This window comes from Podarcis liolepis (assembly GCF_965112155.1).
Source record: "Podarcis liolepis genome assembly, chromosome: Z".
Classification (NCBI taxonomy): domain Eukaryota; kingdom Metazoa; phylum Chordata; class Lepidosauria; order Squamata; family Lacertidae; genus Podarcis; species Podarcis liolepis.
In genome coordinates, this window is record NC_139570.1 from 42,047,841 (window position 1) to 42,067,099 (window position 19,259).

The following is a 19,259-nucleotide window of genomic DNA, read 5'->3' on the forward strand; positions in this document are numbered from 1 at the left end:
AGGAGGGTGCCAGCTCTGCAGGCAAGGGGCAACATAACTGGGCTCCTGAGGCGTGAGTGTGTTTCTTCACAGGGGAGCAACAGAAAGAATGTAGTTGGTCAAGGGAGCCATGGACTCAGAAGGGTTGAGAACCTCTGCCATAGGCCATGCTGACTGTGGTTCATGGGAGTCAGGCATCCAATAAGATTCAGAGAGCCTCTCCTGTGATAGAGCAGTTGGCCACCTAAAACATGGAAAGGGCTTCCTCTGAGACAGGTCCATTTCAACTGTGTGAAGGGGAATGGCTGGAGCACAGTGGTGGAACACATGCTTGGGATGCAGAAGAAAGTCCCCCAGGTTCAAGGGCTTAGTGCAGCCTCCCCCAATCTGGTGTCTTCCAGATGTTGGAATGCAACCCCTCTCCCATCATTCCTGGCTACTGATGCTGATGGGAGCTGCAGTCGAGCAGCACTTAGAGAGCACCAGGTTGGGGAAAGGTGGTGCACGTTTTGAAGTCCAGTGCCTCTTGGTGACTACTCCTCTAGCCACCCAAGGAGAGTTAGGCAGGCAGCTGTATTGATCCATTAGATACATTGATAGGCTTCATTGTGTATAATATACAGCAATTCTGCACAATCCTGTGAAGAGTTATCTGGGTATATGCTCCATTGAATTCAGTGGTGATTCCTTCTGACTGCACAATTAGAGGGACCTCACTCCAGGCCTCTCTGCCTGGCCACTGGAACGCTCTCTGCGTCATTCCACTTTTAAGCTGCCTTATACTGAGTCAGACCATTGATTCATCTAGCTTGGCATTAACTAAGCTGACAGCTCTCCAGGCTTTCAGACAGGGAGACCACCCCAGCCCTACCTGGAGAGGCCAGAGATTGAAACTGGGACTTTCTGTGTGCAAAATAGATGCTCTAACCACTGAGCTATAGTGGTGGTGGTGGTGATGTTAATTTTATTTGTACCCCATCCATCTGACTGGGTTGCCCCAGCCACTCTGGGCGGCTTCTAACAAAGTAAAAAAACACAGTAAGATATCAAACATTAAAACTTCCCTGTACAGGGCTGCCTTGAGATGTCTTCTAAAAGTCATATATAAAGATAGCTGCTAGATGACTTAGGGCTACATTAGTTTCACGTCTTTTTGGCTCCCACCCTCTTTCCCCCTCATCTTGCAGCCTCTTTCTTTCACGTGGTTCGGACGTTGCCCTGAAAAACAAAGAAGGCGAAACTCCCCTGCAGTGTTCGAGCTACAACACTCAAGTCTGGGTTGCTCTGCAAATGAACAAGACCCTCAAGGATTCAATGCCTGACAAGCCCATCCAGGTGGAGAAGATACTGAGCAGGTGTGAGAGGTTTGCCTGCCCCACACATAGGCCACTGCCCAATGCTGATGCAACTCTGGAGTGCCCTAGTGACGAGCTTAATGTTGGGCAACCAAATGTGTAATTCAAAAAACAGGGATCTCTGGCGGCAAAGGGTCATTCAGAGAGTCTTGGCTACAGATGTTCTAGTTTGGAAGCACCAAGATGAAATGTCAGTATGCTCTGTCTCCCGAGTCAGAGACAGTGATGCTTCTGAATATCAGTTGCTGGAAACCACAGTAGTGGGAGAGTGCTCATGTCCTCTGGTCCTCCATGCAGGTTTCCCACAGGAGTCCAGGAGGCTACTATGAGAAGAAGATATATAGTGACATATAGTGTGGTGGAGTCTCCTTCTTTGGAGGTCTTTATGCAGAGGCTTGACAACCATATGTCAGGAGTGCTCTGATGGTGTTTCCTGCTTGGCAGGGGGTTGGACTCGATGGCCCTTGTGGTCTCTTCCAACTCTATGATTCTATGATTCTATGAAGATGCAGGACTAGATAGGCCATTGTCCTGGTCCAACAGGGTTCTTCTTCAGTAATTAAAAGCAATGTCATACTGGTTCATTTATTGCTTTAGGACAGGCATAGGCAAACTCAGCCCTCAAGATGTTTTTGGCCTACAACTCCCATGATCCCTAGCTAGCAGGACCAGTGGTCAGGGATGATGGGAATTGTTGTCGCAAAAACATCTGGAGGGCGGAGTTTGCCTATGCCTGCTTTAGGATGACTCTGAGTTGTACCCAACTAAGTTCTATTAGAGTAGACCCATTGGAATGAATGGATTTGTTGCATCCATTGGTTTCAGTGGGTCTACTCTAAGCAGCCCTAGCACTGGAGACAATACACAGGGAAGTGCTCTCGCTTTGTGTATCTTTTATTCTTGTAGTTTAAAAGTGATTATTTTCTTCTCCCTGCTGCGACAGAGACATTGCCCGGGGTTATGAACGGATCCCGATTCCTTGCGTCAATTCTGTCGACGTCGAGCCCTGTCCTAGCGACTACAAATACGTTTCGCAGAATTGTGTGACGTCCCCCATGCACATTGATAGGAACATCACTCATTTGCAGGTTAGACAGGCTGCTTGCAGCTACCTTTTTGATCTTCCCTTTTTTCTTTCTCTCTCCTGCTATTTATATGATAGCCCACTTTGCACACGTTTCTTGAGGTGGCTTACGAAGAAAAGAAAGGAAGGCATACAATGTCCAGAATGAATGAATGAATCTTTAATTGCACCAGCCATCGGCCATAGCAATAAAACAACAATACGATATACAGTGCAATGTCCAGAGTTTAAAACATAGATTGAAAACCCCAAAGCACCATTCATGGTGCAAAATCCCTCCTGAAATAAAAACTGTTTGGACTTAACACCTGAGATTTCTCCCCTTTCTCCTTGTCGTGAAAGAGGGTGCTCTCTGCTCAGTTCACACCTGAGCAGGCTGCTCAATCTCCTCCTCCTCTTTCTTGTCTACTCCCTTTACTCCTTTGCAGTTTGTGTGGGAACTGATGCACTCAGTTTTTCTTCCTCTGTCATCTCCTTTTGGAACTTGGGAGCTCATCATGGAATGTGAATATAGAATAGCCAGTTCCACCTACCCTCCTCCCAATGTCTAGTATGGCTGAAGCTGTGGAGCAGGTTAAGAACGGGACTGGAGCAAAACGGGGCTTGTAGACAGTCAGATGATTGGAGGCATCTGCATAACCCTGCGCACAGCACTTTGGACATTCTGGCAATCAGCTGATCATTGGGGATTGTGGAGTGCTGTGCCCTTGCAGCCCTACATAGTCTGGTGAACAGGCAAAGATGAGTCCTCTTATGCCATTGCAATGTCAGGTGATTGGCAGGCAGTTTTACACCACCTGCCTTTCAGACTTGGGCTGCAGCGGGTGAAGGAACTCAGGATCCACTACCACTTGGAATCCAGCTCCTCAGCCCTGATCTAGAATAAGATTGCAGAATACAGATGTCCATCCTGACAAATGTCCATTGCCTTCCTAAAACCCTCACCCCACTAACGGGGCCCCAGATATTTGGTATTTCCCCCATCTGACAGAGAGCTTGAGCTCCAGAACCTCTGTTGGCTTTCATAGCAGGATCCCTCCTCCTTTTTAATATCCTTTTATCCAGCACTACGCACTAGTGACATGCAAAGCCAACATGATGCTTCTTCGTAGATCAACTTGCTGGGCCCCACAAGCTCCTTGCAGGCCAGCATCATGCAATCCTTTGGATTATATGCACATACACACACGTGTGACTTGCTGTTTCTTGCTGTTTTGCTTGCAGTACTGTGTGTGCATAGACGACTGCTCCTCCAGCAACTGCTTGTGTGGACAGCTGAGTATGCGCTGCTGGTATGACAAGGTGAGGACGTTTGCCTGCTTTCTCAGCTTTGTGGATTTGGAGGGTGTGGGTGGTGGGACTGGGGGGGTCACTACTGCTCAGGCCTAGGGGGGAGCTCCTCTTCCCTGTTAAGAGAAGGGGAATCCTCAGATGGGTTATCTCTCCCACTTGCAAATTAAGTTGTTCTTACCCCTCCAAGTTCCACCCTGCCTAGCGCAATGTGCAGGGTCAGCTGAAAGACATAATCCTTTCCCCTTGAAATGCATAGTTTGATTTCCTAGGGGAGTCACAGAGGGTTTGAGGCTTGATTTGGACTCATTGCTTCTGCAGAAGAATCTATGAGAATACTTGTGGGCAGTATTGAGGGGGAAGGAGGGAGACATACAGGTGAGATGTTGGGGAGCAACAGCAGCACTGTAGCTCTTTGAGGGAAGGGGAGCAGATGCTTTTTCAGAGGCAGGGCTGTAGCTCAGTGTCTGTGCTTCTGCTTTGCCTGAAGAAGGACCCATGTTTAGTCCCCAGCAGCAGCTCCAGGTTTGGGTTAGAAAAGTACCCCACCTCTGAAGGCTTGTAGCACGACTACCAGTCAGTGTGGACAGTACTGAGCTAGATGGACCAATGAACTGAGTCAGCATAAGACAGCATTATGTGCTCCTATGACTTGAGGGAAGGGATGTAGATCAGTGGTAGGACATCTGCTCTGCAAGAAGAAGAAGAGGAGTAGTTTGGACTGGATATCCGCTTTATCACTCCCTTTAAAAGGTAAAGGTAAAGGGACCCCTGACCCTTAGGTCCAGTCGTGACCGACTCTGGGGTTGCGGTGCTCATCTTGCTTTATTGGGCAAGGTAGCCGGTGTACAGCTTGCAGGTCATGTGGCCAGCATGACTAAGCTGCTTCTGGCGAACCAGAGCAGCACACGGAAATGCCATTTACCTTCCCGCTGGAGCGGTACCTATTTATCTACTTGCACAACCTAGCTTTCGAACTGCTAGGTTGGCAGGAGCAGGGACTGAGCAACGGGAGCTCACCCCGTTGCGGGGATTCGAACCGCTGACCTTCTGATTGGCAAGTCCTAGGTTCTGTGGTTTAACCCACAGCGCCACCCGTGTCCCATATCACTCCCCTTAAGGAGTCTCAAAGCTGCTAACAATCTCTTCTCCCTTCCTCCCCCACAATAAATACTCTATAAGGCGAGTGGGGCTGAGAGACTTCAGAGAAGTGTGACTAGCCCAAGGTCACCCAGCAGCTGTATGTGGAGGAGCGGGGAAGCGAACCTGGTTCACCAGATTACCAGTCCACCGCTCTTAACCACTACACCACGCTGACTCAAGGTTCAATGCCACAGGTTCAATGCACGGCATCTCAAGGTAGAGCTCGGAGTGACTAGTCAAATGCTGTAAAGCTGCTGCCAGTCAGTGTAGACTTCTCAGTTAGGTGGACTAGTGGTCTGACTCAATATAAGATTAATTCTTATGTTTACTTGAGGAGCAGGCCGGATGCCCTGGACCAGGATAGACCAGAGCTGTGGCAAAAGTCCTCATTCTTCATAAAACATTGCAATTCTTCCTGTGCACAAATGTGCACCTAATGCATCCCTTGTCCACTTGCCCTCTCTGCAGGATGGCCGGCTCCTGCCGGAATTCAGCACTGCCGACCCGCCTTTGATCTTTGAGTGCAACCATGCCTGCTCGTGTTGGAGGAATTGCCGGAATCGTGTGGTGCAAAATGGACTCCGGTAAGACAGTTAATACTGTTTTTTTTTTGGGGGGGGGGCTGCTCACCCTGTTCTGTGACTGAGAGGCAGTGGGGTATAGTGGTAGGAGTAGGAGAGCCTGCAGCCCTCCAGATATCATTGGACTCCACCTCCTTTCAGCCCCAGGCAGTGTGACCTGGTGATCAGGAATGATGGGAGCTGTAGTCCAGCAAATATTTGTGACTGCTGGTTTGCAGTGCTGGACTAGGACCAGGGACACCCAAGCTCAAATGGTGCGCTGGGGATAGTAGACACATTGAAACAGATGGACATCACTCACTTGAATACTTCAATATCAATGGATCTACTTTGAGTAGAACTTGAATGGGCACATAGAATCACAGAATCACAGAATCATAGAGTTGGAAGAGACCACAAGGGCCATCGAGTCCAACCCCCTGCCAAGCAGGAAACACCATCAGAGCACTCCTGACATATGGTTGTCAAGCCTCTGCTTAAAGACCTCCAAAGTAGGAGACTCCACCACACTCCTTGGCAGCAAATTCCACTGTCGAACAGCTCTTACTGTCAGGAAGTTCTTCCTAATGTTTAGGTGGAGTCTTCTTTCTTGTAGTTTGGATCCATTGCTCCGTGTCCGCTTCTCTGGAGCAGCAGAAAACAACCTTTCTCCCTCCTCTATGTGACATCCTTTTATATATTTGAACATGGCTATCATATCACCCCTTAACCTCCTCTTCTCCAGGCTAAACATGCCCATCTCCCTTAGCCGTTCCTCATAAGGCATCGTTTCCAGGCCTTTGACCATTTTGGTTGCCCTCCTCTGGACATGTTCCAGTTTGTCAGTGTCCTTCTTGAATTGTGGTGCCCAGAACTGGACACAGTACTCCAGGTGAGGTCTGACCAGAGCAGAATACAGTGGCACTATTACTTCCCTTGATCTAGATGCTATACTCCTATTGATGCAGCCCAGAATTGCATTGGCTTTTTTAGCTGCCGTGTCACACTGTTGGCTCATCTCTCAGCCTTGGGATTTAGAGAAAATTGCTTATCATGAGGGAAGAATCACATGCGCCATCCTGAGTTCCTTGAAGGATATAGTTACCTAAAACCCAAGGAGAGTTTTTGAAATGGAAAGGAAGTGGGGACCAGGAAGCCCGAATGCCTTGGGTCACTGTTGTGAACCAAAGCAAATTCTGAAGGTTGGCTAGGATGAGGAAATGAGCGGATTGTTAGAGCTGTTGGGATATTCTTGTCATGCCTTATCCTGGCCCCACTTAGCCACTTCCTCTGACAGGGCCTTAACAATTAACAACAATAATTGCAATAATGGTACTTTTATGGTACAGTGGTACCTCAGGCTACATACGCTTCAGGCTACATACCCTTCAGGTTACAGACTCCGCTAACCCAGAAATAATACCTTGGGTTAAGAACTTTGCTTCAGGATGAGAACAGAAATCGTGCTCCAGCGGCACGGCGGCAGCAGGAGGCCCCATTAGCTAAAGTGGTGCTTCAGGTTACGAGCAATTTCAGGTTAAGTACGGACCTCCGGAACGAATTAAGTACTTAACCCGAGGTACCACTGTATATTTGAAAGATGCACTTTCATTCCATCTGAGTCTGTGGTGGAATTTGTAACCTTTTGCTCACTGTGCTTTTGATACTTGCCTCTGTCAGCTGGACGGATGCCCTCAGTATTACTATATGTAATTGCATCATTACTGTATTTTGATCACCCTGTTGAATGTGTGCTTTATCACCTCCTGATGTATATGATTTCCCTTGCCTTTTTTTTTTAAAAAAAAGGGGGAATCCTGGGTGCTTTTAAATGGAACTGTTCTATCACGGGTATTTTAATTATTTGTTTAATTATTATCTCTCCTACATGGTCGATTTTAGGCAGAGGGAGGGAGAGCGGCCATCCCAAGAATCACCCACTAAGCTTTGTAACCGGGTTGAGATCAGAAGCTGTTGCAAGTCCAGCACCTCCAGCCTCTACTAGTTGCTTATCTCATCCTAACCTTCGTTGCCAGGTTTTGAAGCCCTTTGTGCGAGGCTTTTAAGCTGTACTTATGTCATCTTCATTTCTTGTGTTGATTCGAGAAATGCCCTGGGCCTTCCTTTTAATGTATTTTGAAGGCATTTTCAGGGCTTTGGTGTAGGAATGCTTAAACTGAGGTGCCGGCGGCAGAGGAGGGGGGACTTCCAGTTAGGCTGACGCTGCAGGTGTATTCTAAGGTGGTCTTGTGATTTCTACAAATCCAGCAGAATAGCTTAAAATGCACCAACATTTCCCCTTCATCCCTCTGCGGCTTTCTCCAGTTATAAAAATGTAGCTTTGAAGCAGGAGTCTGTTCAAGTTCCAGACACCTTCTTGATTGTGTGGTTTGTTTTAAGCCAGCACACTAGACTGCTATGGACTGATGGTTTGACACCCTTCTCAAAACAATCATCTTCATAGAATCATAAGAGTTGGAATGGGTCCCAAGGGTCACCTAGTGCAATGCAGGGATCTCAACTAATGCATCCATGACAGACGGCCGTCCAACCTTTGCTTAGAAACCTCCAAGGAAATAGTCCACAGCCTCCCAAGGAAGTCCGTTCCTTAAGTTCTTCCTAGTGTTTAGTAGGAATCTCCTTTCTTGTAACTTGAAGCCCTTGATTCGCGTCCTACCCTCCGGAGCAGGAGAAAAGAAGCTTGCTGCATCTTCCTTGAGACTTTGGATGATAGCTATTGTGTTTCCTCTCGCCTCTTTTCCAGACTAAACATAACCAGCTCTTTCAACAGTTCCTCATAAGGCTTGGTTTCCAGACCCTTCATCATCTGGGTTTCCCTCCTCTGCCAGTTTGTCAATATCCTCCTTAAATTGTGGTGCCCAGAACTGGTTGCAGGACTCCAGGACATTATGCTTCTGCTGATACTGTCTAGAATAGCATTAGCCCCCCCCCCTTTTTAAATTTTTGCTGCTGTATCACATGTTGACCCATGTTAAGCTTTGTGGTCTACAAAGACCTCTAGATCCTTTTCACATGTACTACCTGACGAGCCGGGTTTCCCCCTTCCTGCATTTGTGCAGCTGGTTATTCCTGCTTTTAATTCTTACTCTTCCCTTTTATCAGATTGTAAATATTGCCTTTTTACTTGGAAGTGAGTCCCCGCTGAGTTTATTGCATAGGATTGTGGCCTTAATGAACAAGGGAACCTACAACAAAATGTTACAGTGTAAGGTTGGCAGCCAGCCTGTTCTTCCAGGATTCTCTATTCCAACCCCACCCACTCCTGCTCAATTTTGCATTTCACTTAAAACATGCAACATTTGGTGGCCGCTGAGCAAACTCAGCCCACATTGGAGACTCTCTCTCTCTCTCTCTCTCTCTCTCTCTCTGTTTTTCTGTTTCATTAGGCATTCCTCTCCCCATATTCTTTCTACTTCTGCTAACATGGGGGTCCCTCATAAGCCTTTCACGTAAATGTAAACTAAGCTTTAGTAATAAAGAAAACTACAACAAAATAACATGATGAGAGAAGCCAAACATGAGGCAAGTTTGAGGCAAGAAACAAGAAGAGGCACTTGGTCCCTCATAACTGACACTCTCAACTGAACACACCCTGAAGAGAGGGGCTGATTCTGGAGCAAAGCACACAAGCGCCGCCCACCAGACACCAGGCACTCTACTATTCAAATTAGGCCCAAGTGTTTTTTCTTACAGGGACACACCATAGAAGTGGATTCTGGAAGTGTTGATGCTAGGGAAGCCATATCGGCTTCCTGCAATGATCTGCAAATATTTGAAGAATTTCAAGCTGGGGGGGGGGGGAATAAATAAAACCAAGAGAAAGGTTGTGTAGGTGGCACATCAAGAATTATTCCTTGAAGGCAGCCTACATGACTCACCTGAATTCTGATCGGTAGCAGAGACTGGATTCTGTTTTGAGTGTTTGGCTGGGAGAGTAAACTAGTCTGAAAATGAGTCCTGTGGGCTGCAGGCTGGCAAACAGCTTCAAGACACATTGAAGAAGAAGTGTCCAACTGAGTTCAGCTCAGAGTAGACCCACTAAAATGAATAGATCTAAGCAAGTCATGTTCATTATTTTCAGTGGGCCTTCTCTGAGTAGGACTAGCATTGGATGCAGTCCAAAATAAAATGAAAATTATTGGTTTCTGCATCAAATATTCAAGTTACTTTCAACTGGAAACACAAGTCCACAGAAATTAATCTGGCTGTTTCTGTGACACACATTGCCTCTGTTCCATGTAAAGCTGACATTACTTTATGCTGCAATTTTAGCTCGTGGGATAGTTTTTTAAACAGTTGGTTTTCTGATATTCCAGTTTTTAAACATGTTGACATTTATTTTACAATTTTTCATATAAATTTTACATTCTATAGGTTTCATCCAATGCTAGGCCTTTTCAGAATAGGCCTGTTGAAAATAATGGGCACAACTAACTTACACCCATTAATTTCAGGGCATCTGCTCTTTAAGTAGAACTTAGTTGGACACAACTTTGAACCCTCAGAGGTTTTGTTTGCAGCTAAGCAGGGAATTAATTCTGTTAAATCTACAAATGCATTTTTAAAAAATTGAGTGCAAGTTCTCACAGGGTTGATCTTTGCCTTCCAGGATTCGATTACAGCTTTATCGGACGCAGAGGATGAGCTGGGGCGTGCGGACAATGCAGGACATTCCACTGGGGACCTTTGTTTGCGAGTGAGTGCCTTGCCTTTAGAAAAAAACTGTTGGAAGCGTGAGCCAGTGTGGTGTGAGAGCCAGTGTGGTCTAGTGGTTAAGAGCGGTGGACTCGTAATCTGGTGAACCGGGTTCGATTCCCTGCTCCTCCACATGCAGCTGCTGGGTGACCTTGGGCTAGTCACACTTCTCTGAAGTCTCTCAGCCTCACTCACTTCACAGAGTGTTTGCTGTGGGGGAGGAAGGAAAAGGAGAATGTTAGCCGCTCTGAGACTCCTTAGGGTGGTGATAAAGCAGGATATCAAATCCAAACTGCTCTTCTCTTCTTTCAACATAGTAGGAAGAGAGAACTCTCTTTAAAGCTTGTGTCATCACAAGGGCTTAACCTTGCAGCGCACGCCCCCCAAACACACACTTGCTTACTCAGTCTCTGACCCTTCCGTATGTGGACCCTTGAGTTTTAGCCCATGTGCCATTATTCTCATATCTTGGAAGAGGCCATGGAATGTGAGTTCAAGGCCTCATATTCACCTTGGGCTCAGGTTTTACCCAGTTGTCGTATGGACTTGGAAATATCTCAGGCAAAAATTCATTCCCCGTAAGAACTGTTTTCTGTGGCTGTTCTCTACCCTCTCTTAACGATCAGGCAATCAATAGGAATGCTGTTGAAATAAATAAATAAATTCTGCAAGGTTGCCAAGTACCATTCACCAGCAACTTACACGATCTGTTGCACTACCTAGTATGTGACAGTGACAAACACCTTGTGTGGTGGGTAGTGATGCACGTGCACACTCACTCACCCTCCCAGTTCACTGCGACTAGTTGCCCATGGGCTTAAAACAGGGGTAGGCCACATGCTGAACCACCCCCGCCCTGGTCCACTGCTAACCATGCTCCCCATTGTCCTTGTTGCTTTCTGTTCAGCTGCTCTCTGAAAGTAGGGCAAGTGCTTGTGGGGGCACCTTAGGCCTGGGGACCAAATGTAGCCCATCACACTTCTCTATCTGGCCTTTGAGACTCTCTCCAGGCTACACCCCTATGGACTGTGATAATGCCTCTTCTTTCCCTGCGCAGAGAGGTGTATGAGAGTGGAAACCTTTAATTTTTGCATGGCTTTGAATGTGGCCTGATTCATAAAAGGCATACCACCTCTGGTTTGTGACCCTCGAGAAGACTGCCCATGAGGGGATGTGGCCCCCAGGCTGAAAAACATTCCTGTCTTCATTCAGCCTTGCTTCCAGAGCCTCCTTTTCCCCCCACAGTAAAAAGAAATATCAAGTGCCCCTTGTGAAACCTGGTTCTTCAGCACAGCCTTAGGAAGGTTTGCTGCATTAGAAATTGGCCATGTTTTTACCCTGGGAGTTTCAGAAAGCTCTTCCTGGCCATCATTTGTTTCCCTTGGACTATCTTAAGTGGAGAGGAGATTAATCACGTTGATGTCTGGAGCCTGCCTGCTCTGGTGATTAATGAGCCTTCCTGGTTCTGCCCTTCACATCAGTGCAGGGCGCCTTTGGTTTTAGCGGCTAATCGCTCTCCCGCATTTGATGTCATAATCCTCTGTATGACATCACATCTATTTCCGTGGAAAAGAAAAGGAAGCACAGTGCCTATGGTGGAAGTGTGGGCCTTCAATAACAGAAGGGGACAACTGGCTGTGAACTCATACATGTGGACTTCATACATACAATACTTTGTGGAGTTGAGGGAGGCCGTTTGCTTCCTTCTGTCCTGTTTTATGAATAAGAAAATAGCAAAGAGCCCTGGTGGATCCACATCTGCTCCAGCGTCCTGTTTTCACAGTGGCCAAGCAGATACCCCAATGGAAAGCCTGCAAAGCAGGACCTGAGCACAGCAGCAGTACTCTCCCAACAATTAGCAGTCAGAGGCAGTAGAGGTAGGGCATACCCACTGCAGCTAGTAGGAGTTGACAGCCATGAATTTCTTTTACTCCTTTTAAACCCACCCAACCTGGTGGCAGTGGGTTCTATTAGCTTCCAACATTCAGCTTCATTGGGTGGTCCCAGGTTCTAGTATTTTGGGAGAGGGAGAAATACCGTATTTTTCGCTCTATAGGACACACTTTTTCCCCTCCAAAAATGAAGGGGAAATGTGTGTGCGTCCTATGGAGCGAATGCAGGCTCCTTGGCTTCAGCGATAGCAACGTGAAGTCTCCAAAGCGCAGAGGGAGCGCTTCCTCCGCGCTCCGGAGGCTTCGCGTTGCTTTCGCTGAAGCCTGGAGAGCGAGATGGGTCAGTGCGCACCGGCCCCTCTCGCTCTCCAGGATTCAGGGATAGCCGCCTGAAGCCTTCGGAGTGCAGCGTGAGGTCCTGCTGCGCTCCAAAGGCTTTTGGTTCCTTTTGCTGAAGCTGGGAGAGCAAGACTCTCCTGGCTTCAGCAGAGAGGAAGAGCTGTGCAGCGCCCCTTCAGCGAAGCGGGGGGAGAAATGGAAGGGGCTCCATTTCTCCTGCTGCTTCGCTGAAGGGGCACTGAGCAGAGAGGGGGAGAATTATTATTTTTTCTGTTCTCCCCCTCCTATGGTCCGGTGCATCCTATAGAGCGAAAAATACAGTACTCATTTTGTGCTTTCTCCACACCATGCATGGTGCCATACGCTTCTGTCATTGCCTCCCCCCCCCCTAAATCAGGTGGGGGAACCTGTGGCTCTCCAGATGTTGCTGGACTCCCATCTCCTGCCGTGGTCTAGCCAGCATGGCCAATGGTCAGGGATGATGATAGTTTTCAGTCCATCGGCAGCTGGAAGAGCACAGGTTCCCCATCCCTTTTCTAAACTAAAACGAAGAGCACATAAGGTGTCTCCTTAAAAGGTTAGTTTCTGTAGCCCCTCAATCATTTTAGTTGCCCTTTTCCTGTACCCTTTTCAGGTGTACAGTCAAGCTCTCACTTGGAGCCAAGAGAGATAAAATGCAGAGAAGTCACAACAGCTACAGAGAAAGCCTGCCTGAAAAAGCATTCCTTAAAACAAAACAAAAATGGCCACCTAAACATCCCTAATTGATTCCAGAGGGCTGGAGGTGCAACACTAAAAGCCTGGTTACTAGTACATAACTAAATGAACCTCTGGGGTATGTGGCACTCTCAGCATTACCCCGTCAGAGGAGCACAGTTGCCAGGCAAGAGTGTCCCTTAGGTCTCGTATATTTCTTAATAACCTTTGAACAGCCCAAGGCAGTTTGAACCTCCAGAGCAAGCCTGATGGATGCGACTTTTCCTCAGCAGCCCAGGTGAATTTTTTACAGCCTCTGCAATGCTACAGAACTGCTTGATGAGATGCAAAGTCAGAGGCTCAAAAGACCTGAGAAAGGAGGTATGCAGCGTAAAGGCAGCCTAGCTAGCAACCTTTAAAGTGTGTGTCTGTTGATTTCATATACTTACTGAATCTGTATCCAGTCCTTCCTCCGCAGAGGAGCCCAGAGTGGCAAACAGATACACAATTTAAAAACAGAAACATTCTAAAGCAGATTAACACATTCTAAAAACAATTGCAGCTGAAAGAGATCTAAAAGCAATTACAGTTAAAAATGTTCTTAAAGTAATTACAATTAGGAATGTTATTCCTAGCACATCTTGTTAGAGTTGCTCTGAACCAGATTATTACTTTCTAATTAACCTGGAATGACATATTAGCATTGTTTAGGAGAAGGTGGGCGGAAATAGTTTCACCCTTAAATGTGCCCATGTGTTTAGGAGGCCCACCTTTTAACCACACTCACCAATGAATCTGGAAGAGATTGTGATGCAGGAGGGACACTCCAGAGTGGAAGGTTCCCACCAGCCCTGGCCACCATAGCAAATGGTCAAGGATGATGGGAGTTGTAGTCCAGCAGCACCTTGAGGGCCACGGGACCCCCACCCCAGCTTTAAAGGATGCTAGGAGGCAACTCTGTGAAGTGGTCTCGCTGTGTCTTGGAAAAGCTGCAGATAAAAGAGGTGGAGCCTTCAGGGTGACCAGATACCTCTGCAGCCAGAGCAGGAATGGGAAGACCCTCTGGTCTCTCCCTAGGCCACACCCCTCACTGGTCCGGTTTCACATTATTGAGTGACTTTGGCAGACTGAAAATGCTTTGGGAGCATCTCTAACAGACTCGTTGGTATAGAGCAGGCATCCCCCAAACTCGGCCCTCCAGATGTTTTGGGACTACAGTTCCCATCACCCCTGACCACTGGTCCTGCTAGCTAGGGATGATGGGAGTTGTAGTCCCAAAACACCTGGAGGGCCGAGATTGGGGATGCCTGGTATAGAGTAATGGAGGCTGCTCTGCTGGGAAAATGGAGCCCAGACTAAGCAACACTAGTCTGCTCTCAGCCAGCCATCACATGCCTGTCATCCTACTTACAACCAGCCCAGAATCTGCTGGCCTTGCCTGTAAGCTTCCTCTTCTTTAGTCTCAGTGCTGTTCCCATGTAGAACTCAGCAGGGCAGAGCAGGACAACATGTTGGCATCACTTGTCATTGCCTCTGGACCCACCTACTGTTGGTCTCCCTGCCATCTGCCCTACCAGTCCCAATGGGCGCCAGCAAGTGCCTTCAGACTTTTCAGACCCAGGACCCTATTTTAACCCAAATATGCATTTGGGGACCCATTAATTGATCTCTTACCACGTAGTCTAGCTCCTCCTACAGTTCATTAAAGGCCACTGCTCTGGAGTAACATGCCAGGCTGTGGCTTTTTCCTTCTGGGAACAGAGTGCAAGCTGACCCCTTGAGGGGAGCAGCCATTCAGGTCACCCAAAACTTGTCAAAATGGAGAGGACTAGGTTTTGGGATGTTAAAGAAGAGGCTGTCTTGGAAGGAGGTTCTTTTGAATGCATCAACTACCGTATGTCCAAATCTCCTGCAGCAAAAAGGTCATTAGTCTCCAATTCTGGTTTCTCATTTCTCCCGCAGGTATGTTGGAGAGCTAATTTCTGATTCAGAGGCAAATGTACGGGAAGAAGACACCTACCTTTTTGAACTTGGCGACCAGGTACTAAATCTGAAGGGCTCGCAGGACAAGCAGAAAGTGCTAAAACAAATTCTGCCTCTTCCCCCCATTTCACCATCTGTAAGTTGGTGTGACAGGAAGCTCTTCTCGCCTTTTAGGAAAAGCAAAACATCCTGTAGAATTGGGAAGGGGAAAGGGCTGAGAGACTCAGGGGACAGATGATGGGGGAAACTGGGACATCTTCTTCTGGGCCACCAGCTCATAAACAGCCTCTGCTGAGCACGACTCTTTGCCCAAAGGTGATGAGGGGCGGGAGGGGAACAAAGATTAGTTACCAAGGATTGTATCCAACGCCAGTCCTGCTCAAAGTAGACTCACTGAAGAATAACAGACACTATTTAACTTGGATCCAGTAATCTCAGTGGGCCTACTCTGAGTTGGGTACAACCTTGAAAGGCAAAATGCCTCATGCAGACCCACTTCCACCATGGGGCATTACTTGGATGCTGCCCCTTAATAACTTTTAATTCAGTTGTTTTGCTTGTTCTTAAGGCCATATCTACACTATGCATTTAAAGCAGTGCAACACCACTTTTAAACAGTCATGGCTTCCACGAAAGAATCCTGCCGAACTGAAGGTGTTAAGGATGCTGAGAGCTGCTAGGGACACCTCCTCCCACTCACAGAGCTACAATTCCCAAAGTGTTTTAGCAGTCAATCCTTCTTCCCAAGGAATTCCGGGAATAGTAGAGGAGGAAGGGTCAGCATAGTGCAAATGCATCCCCCCCCCCTCCTCACAGGGTACTCTGGGGATTGTACCTCTGTGATGGGAATAGGGAGTTCTCCTAGCAGTACTCTGCACCCTTAACAAACTATGGCTCCCAGGATTCTTTGGGCGAAGTGGTATAAAGATGCTTTTATTGTATACTGCAAATGGGACCTCCATCTCTATTGAACGAAAAGTATTCAGTGGGGGGGGGGGAGATGGGAAATGAGACATATTTGATCTTGTTTCCCAACTCTAGGAACTGTAGCTCTGTGAGGAAGAATGTGGGGGTAGGAGGGTTTTTTTCTAGCAGTACCCTGCACCCTTAACAAGCAGCAGTTCCCATAATTCTTCAGTGGAAACCATGACTTCCAAAGTGGTATAAGAATTGCTTTAAGTACATGGTGCATACGGGGCCTAGGTGAGTGGCTAAAATACCTGCGCAGGATAACTCTTCAAATAATTTCCTCCAGCTCCAGCAGAGACTGATTTTACATGGAACAAAAACTCAGGTCTAATAATAGGTTCTCTCTCTCCCCCTCCCCAACTTCCTCAGGAGAAAGACGTGTACTGCATAGATGCCCGCTTTTACGGCAACATCAGCCGCTTCATCAACCATTTCTGCGAGCCCAACCTGACCGCCGTACGAGTGTTCATGTCCCACCAGGACCTGCGCTTTCCCAGAATTGCATTCTTCAGTACCAAGAATATCCAAGCGGGAGAAGAGATTGGGTATGTGTAAGAGGAAGAGGAAGAAATGGCAGGAATGGAAAGCAGGAGGAGGAGGAGGGAGGAAGAAGAGTTGCTTAAGCACAGGGATGGAAGCAGCCCTTGGTCTGTCAGGGACAGCCATTCCTTCAGGGATAATATTTGTGTGGTGAGGGGTCAGATTGTGGGCATCTGTGGGTATAGTGCCTGTACATCGTGTCTGATCTCCAAGTGCTAGAAACTCACTTTTTCGGGGAAGGGAGCGGATAAGTGCTGGGAATTGGGATTATGGTTCATCAGTTCACAGGGAGGGGAATTGCTCCCCCTTGACCACCAGCCCTATCTCCATGGACTCCCTTGGGTCACATGCTAGCAGTGGGGAGGTCTGAAACCAGCAGAGGTCTGGGTCAGAGCCTACCCATTTCCATCTCCCTGTTCTGCAGGCTCCTTCTCTTTGGGTTGCATTCAACAAAACAAGGTCACACTCGGACCATACATTCAATGTGCATTTCATTGAATCGTGGAACTGTGGAGTTGGAAAGAACCACAAGGCTCATTAGTCCAACCCCCCCTTGAACCCACAGCCCAAAGATTAGTGTGTCTCATGCTCTATTGACTGAGCTATATTAAAGCTCATGGCTTCTCCCTAAAAATCCTGGGAACTGTAATTTGTTAAGGGAGCTGGGGATTGCTGCTCTTGGGGTGGGGTGGGGAACCTATCCTCAATTGGTGTGCCCATGCTAACGTCAGATATAACACACACACACCCCAATAAAAAAATCATATTTCTCAGGGACAGATTTATTTTGGCAGCACTCTGCACTGATGGCTTTCAAGGGGCTTTGGAAATTAGGTTGAGGGGCTGCAACCCACTCCTGTGGCAGCCGCTTGTTTGATTTTCTGGATCTGCTTTCAAGCGTTCCTCCAGATCTGTGCATGGGTTGGCCTTCCTCAGATCTGCACATGTGTGTTCACGCCCTCACCCCTTGCGCCAGCTTACTCGCACAGAAGCCATGAAACAGATGCTGAGAAGTGACACTAAAAAGCAAATCAATCTACATAAGGAGGCGTCTGTAACTTCCTGCCCATGGGAACCCATTGCACCACAGTAACAGACTATCGGCTATGCATTTGGAAGGTCATGGGCAGCGTTCAAAATTAGCTGGGTGCCATTTGCACTTTGTGACCAGCAACCGGCCTTTTGAGACTGAGTTGAGATGCCTTGGCCCCTAGCATCTCCACCTGCCTGGCTGCAGCAAAAAGATGCACGTCTTTTGCTGCTGGACTACCCCACAAAACACCTTATTCACCTGGCAGCACAGCAGCAAAAGACGTGTCTTCTTCTTTTTTTTTTTACTGCCAAGCGAATCAGGTGTTCTGCACTCATCTTTTGCTTCTGCACTGCCCTGCAGAACACCTGATTTGCCCAGCAGCAAAAAATAAAAAATACTTTTTTTTGCCATCACCGCACTGCCAGGCGGATCATCTGGTCTGGTAATGTGGAAGAAGAAGAAAGTGCCTAGACATTTTGTTTTGGTGCCCACAACCTAGTTCCCACATGGCTCCTAGCGTTCCTATCTTAGTTTCTAACACTGGTCAAGGGTCCAGGCCCCTGGTATTTCCAGGGTTTTTTTGGGCTGCCAGTCAGTGTAGACAATACTGAGTTTGATGGGCCAGTGTTCACATTATAAGGGGCCATGACTCAGTAAATGCAGATGGTCACTTGTTCAACTATTTTTTGTGGTTGGGGTATGGGCTTGGTATGGGGGAAATGAATTTTGAAGGTGTGGGGGTCATTAATAAGCTTGAACTGAGCTTGATTAAGCTTCCCTAGCTTTCTGCTGGCTCTTAAGATTCTGTTTCATTTTAAAAATGTATTTTGCACTTCCTTTTCTTAAAATCACTGTATTCCTTGTTTATATTGGAACCCAACTTGGAAATTTTTTCTTTAAAAAGTCAATATTATAGGAACAGAAAAAGCTGCCTCATTACTGATTCAGACCATTGGTCCACCCAGCTGATTATTGTCTACACCAGGCATGGCCAAACTTAGCCCTCCAGCTGTTTTGGGACTACAACTCCCATCATCCCTAGCTAACAGGACCAGTGGTCAGGGATGATGGGAATGGTCGTCCCAAAACATATGGAGGGCCAAGTTTGGCCTTGCCTCGTCTACACTGACTGGTGTAGTCTTCAAGCTATGCATATTCCATCAGCTTAAGTTGCCATTCTTGAGTTGGAATCTCGCTCATTTTCCATTTTTGGACTAATGAAACACAGGCCGTAGTAGTGGCATACATAAATAACCTTGTTTGACACCTGGGAAATTCTGTTTGAATTATCCCTAACAAAAAGGACTCTGTTTTTTTTTGGGAAGGTACTTTTAAACTTGATTTTCAATTCACTATGGATCATTTCCCAATACCCTTTTACAAGTCCACCACAAATGGAAAAAATGTTCCCTCAACCTCCTTGCATCCCCAACACTTATCTGATTCAGTCTTATTCACCTTAACAAGTCTACTCGGAGCTAAATACCATCTGTAAATCATCTTCATGTAGTTCTCCTTCAAAGAATTAACATGCCGTGAACTTCAAATAACTTTTCCAAAGTTTCCCCCGAGGTTAAAGTCTATACCAAGGTCTAGTGCAGGCTTCCTCAACCTCTGCCCTCCAGATGTTTTTGGCCTACAACTCCCATGATCCCTAGCTGGCAGGACCCGGTGGTCATG

General features: G+C 47.2%; 1 protein-coding gene across 24 annotated transcripts in view; it reads left to right on the top strand.

Annotated features, from left to right (window-relative positions):
• EHMT1 (euchromatic histone lysine methyltransferase 1) overlaps positions 1–19,259 on the top strand; it is a 155,685-nt gene that overhangs the window by 134,299 nt on the left and 2,127 nt on the right. For all 24 annotated transcript variants that reach the window (XM_083485716.1, XM_083485720.1, XM_083485737.1 and 21 more), the window contains 7 exons: positions 1,167–1,334; positions 2,278–2,422; positions 3,643–3,720; positions 5,320–5,435; positions 10,042–10,128; positions 15,017–15,095; positions 16,376–16,551. In XM_083485716.1, coding sequence (XP_083341842.1) covers positions 1,167–1,334; positions 2,278–2,422; positions 3,643–3,720; positions 5,320–5,435; positions 10,042–10,128; positions 15,017–15,095; positions 16,376–16,551 — 849 coding nt within the window. The remainder of the gene's footprint in view (positions 1–1,166; positions 1,335–2,277; positions 2,423–3,642; positions 3,721–5,319; positions 5,436–10,041; positions 10,129–15,016; positions 15,096–16,375; positions 16,552–19,259) is intronic.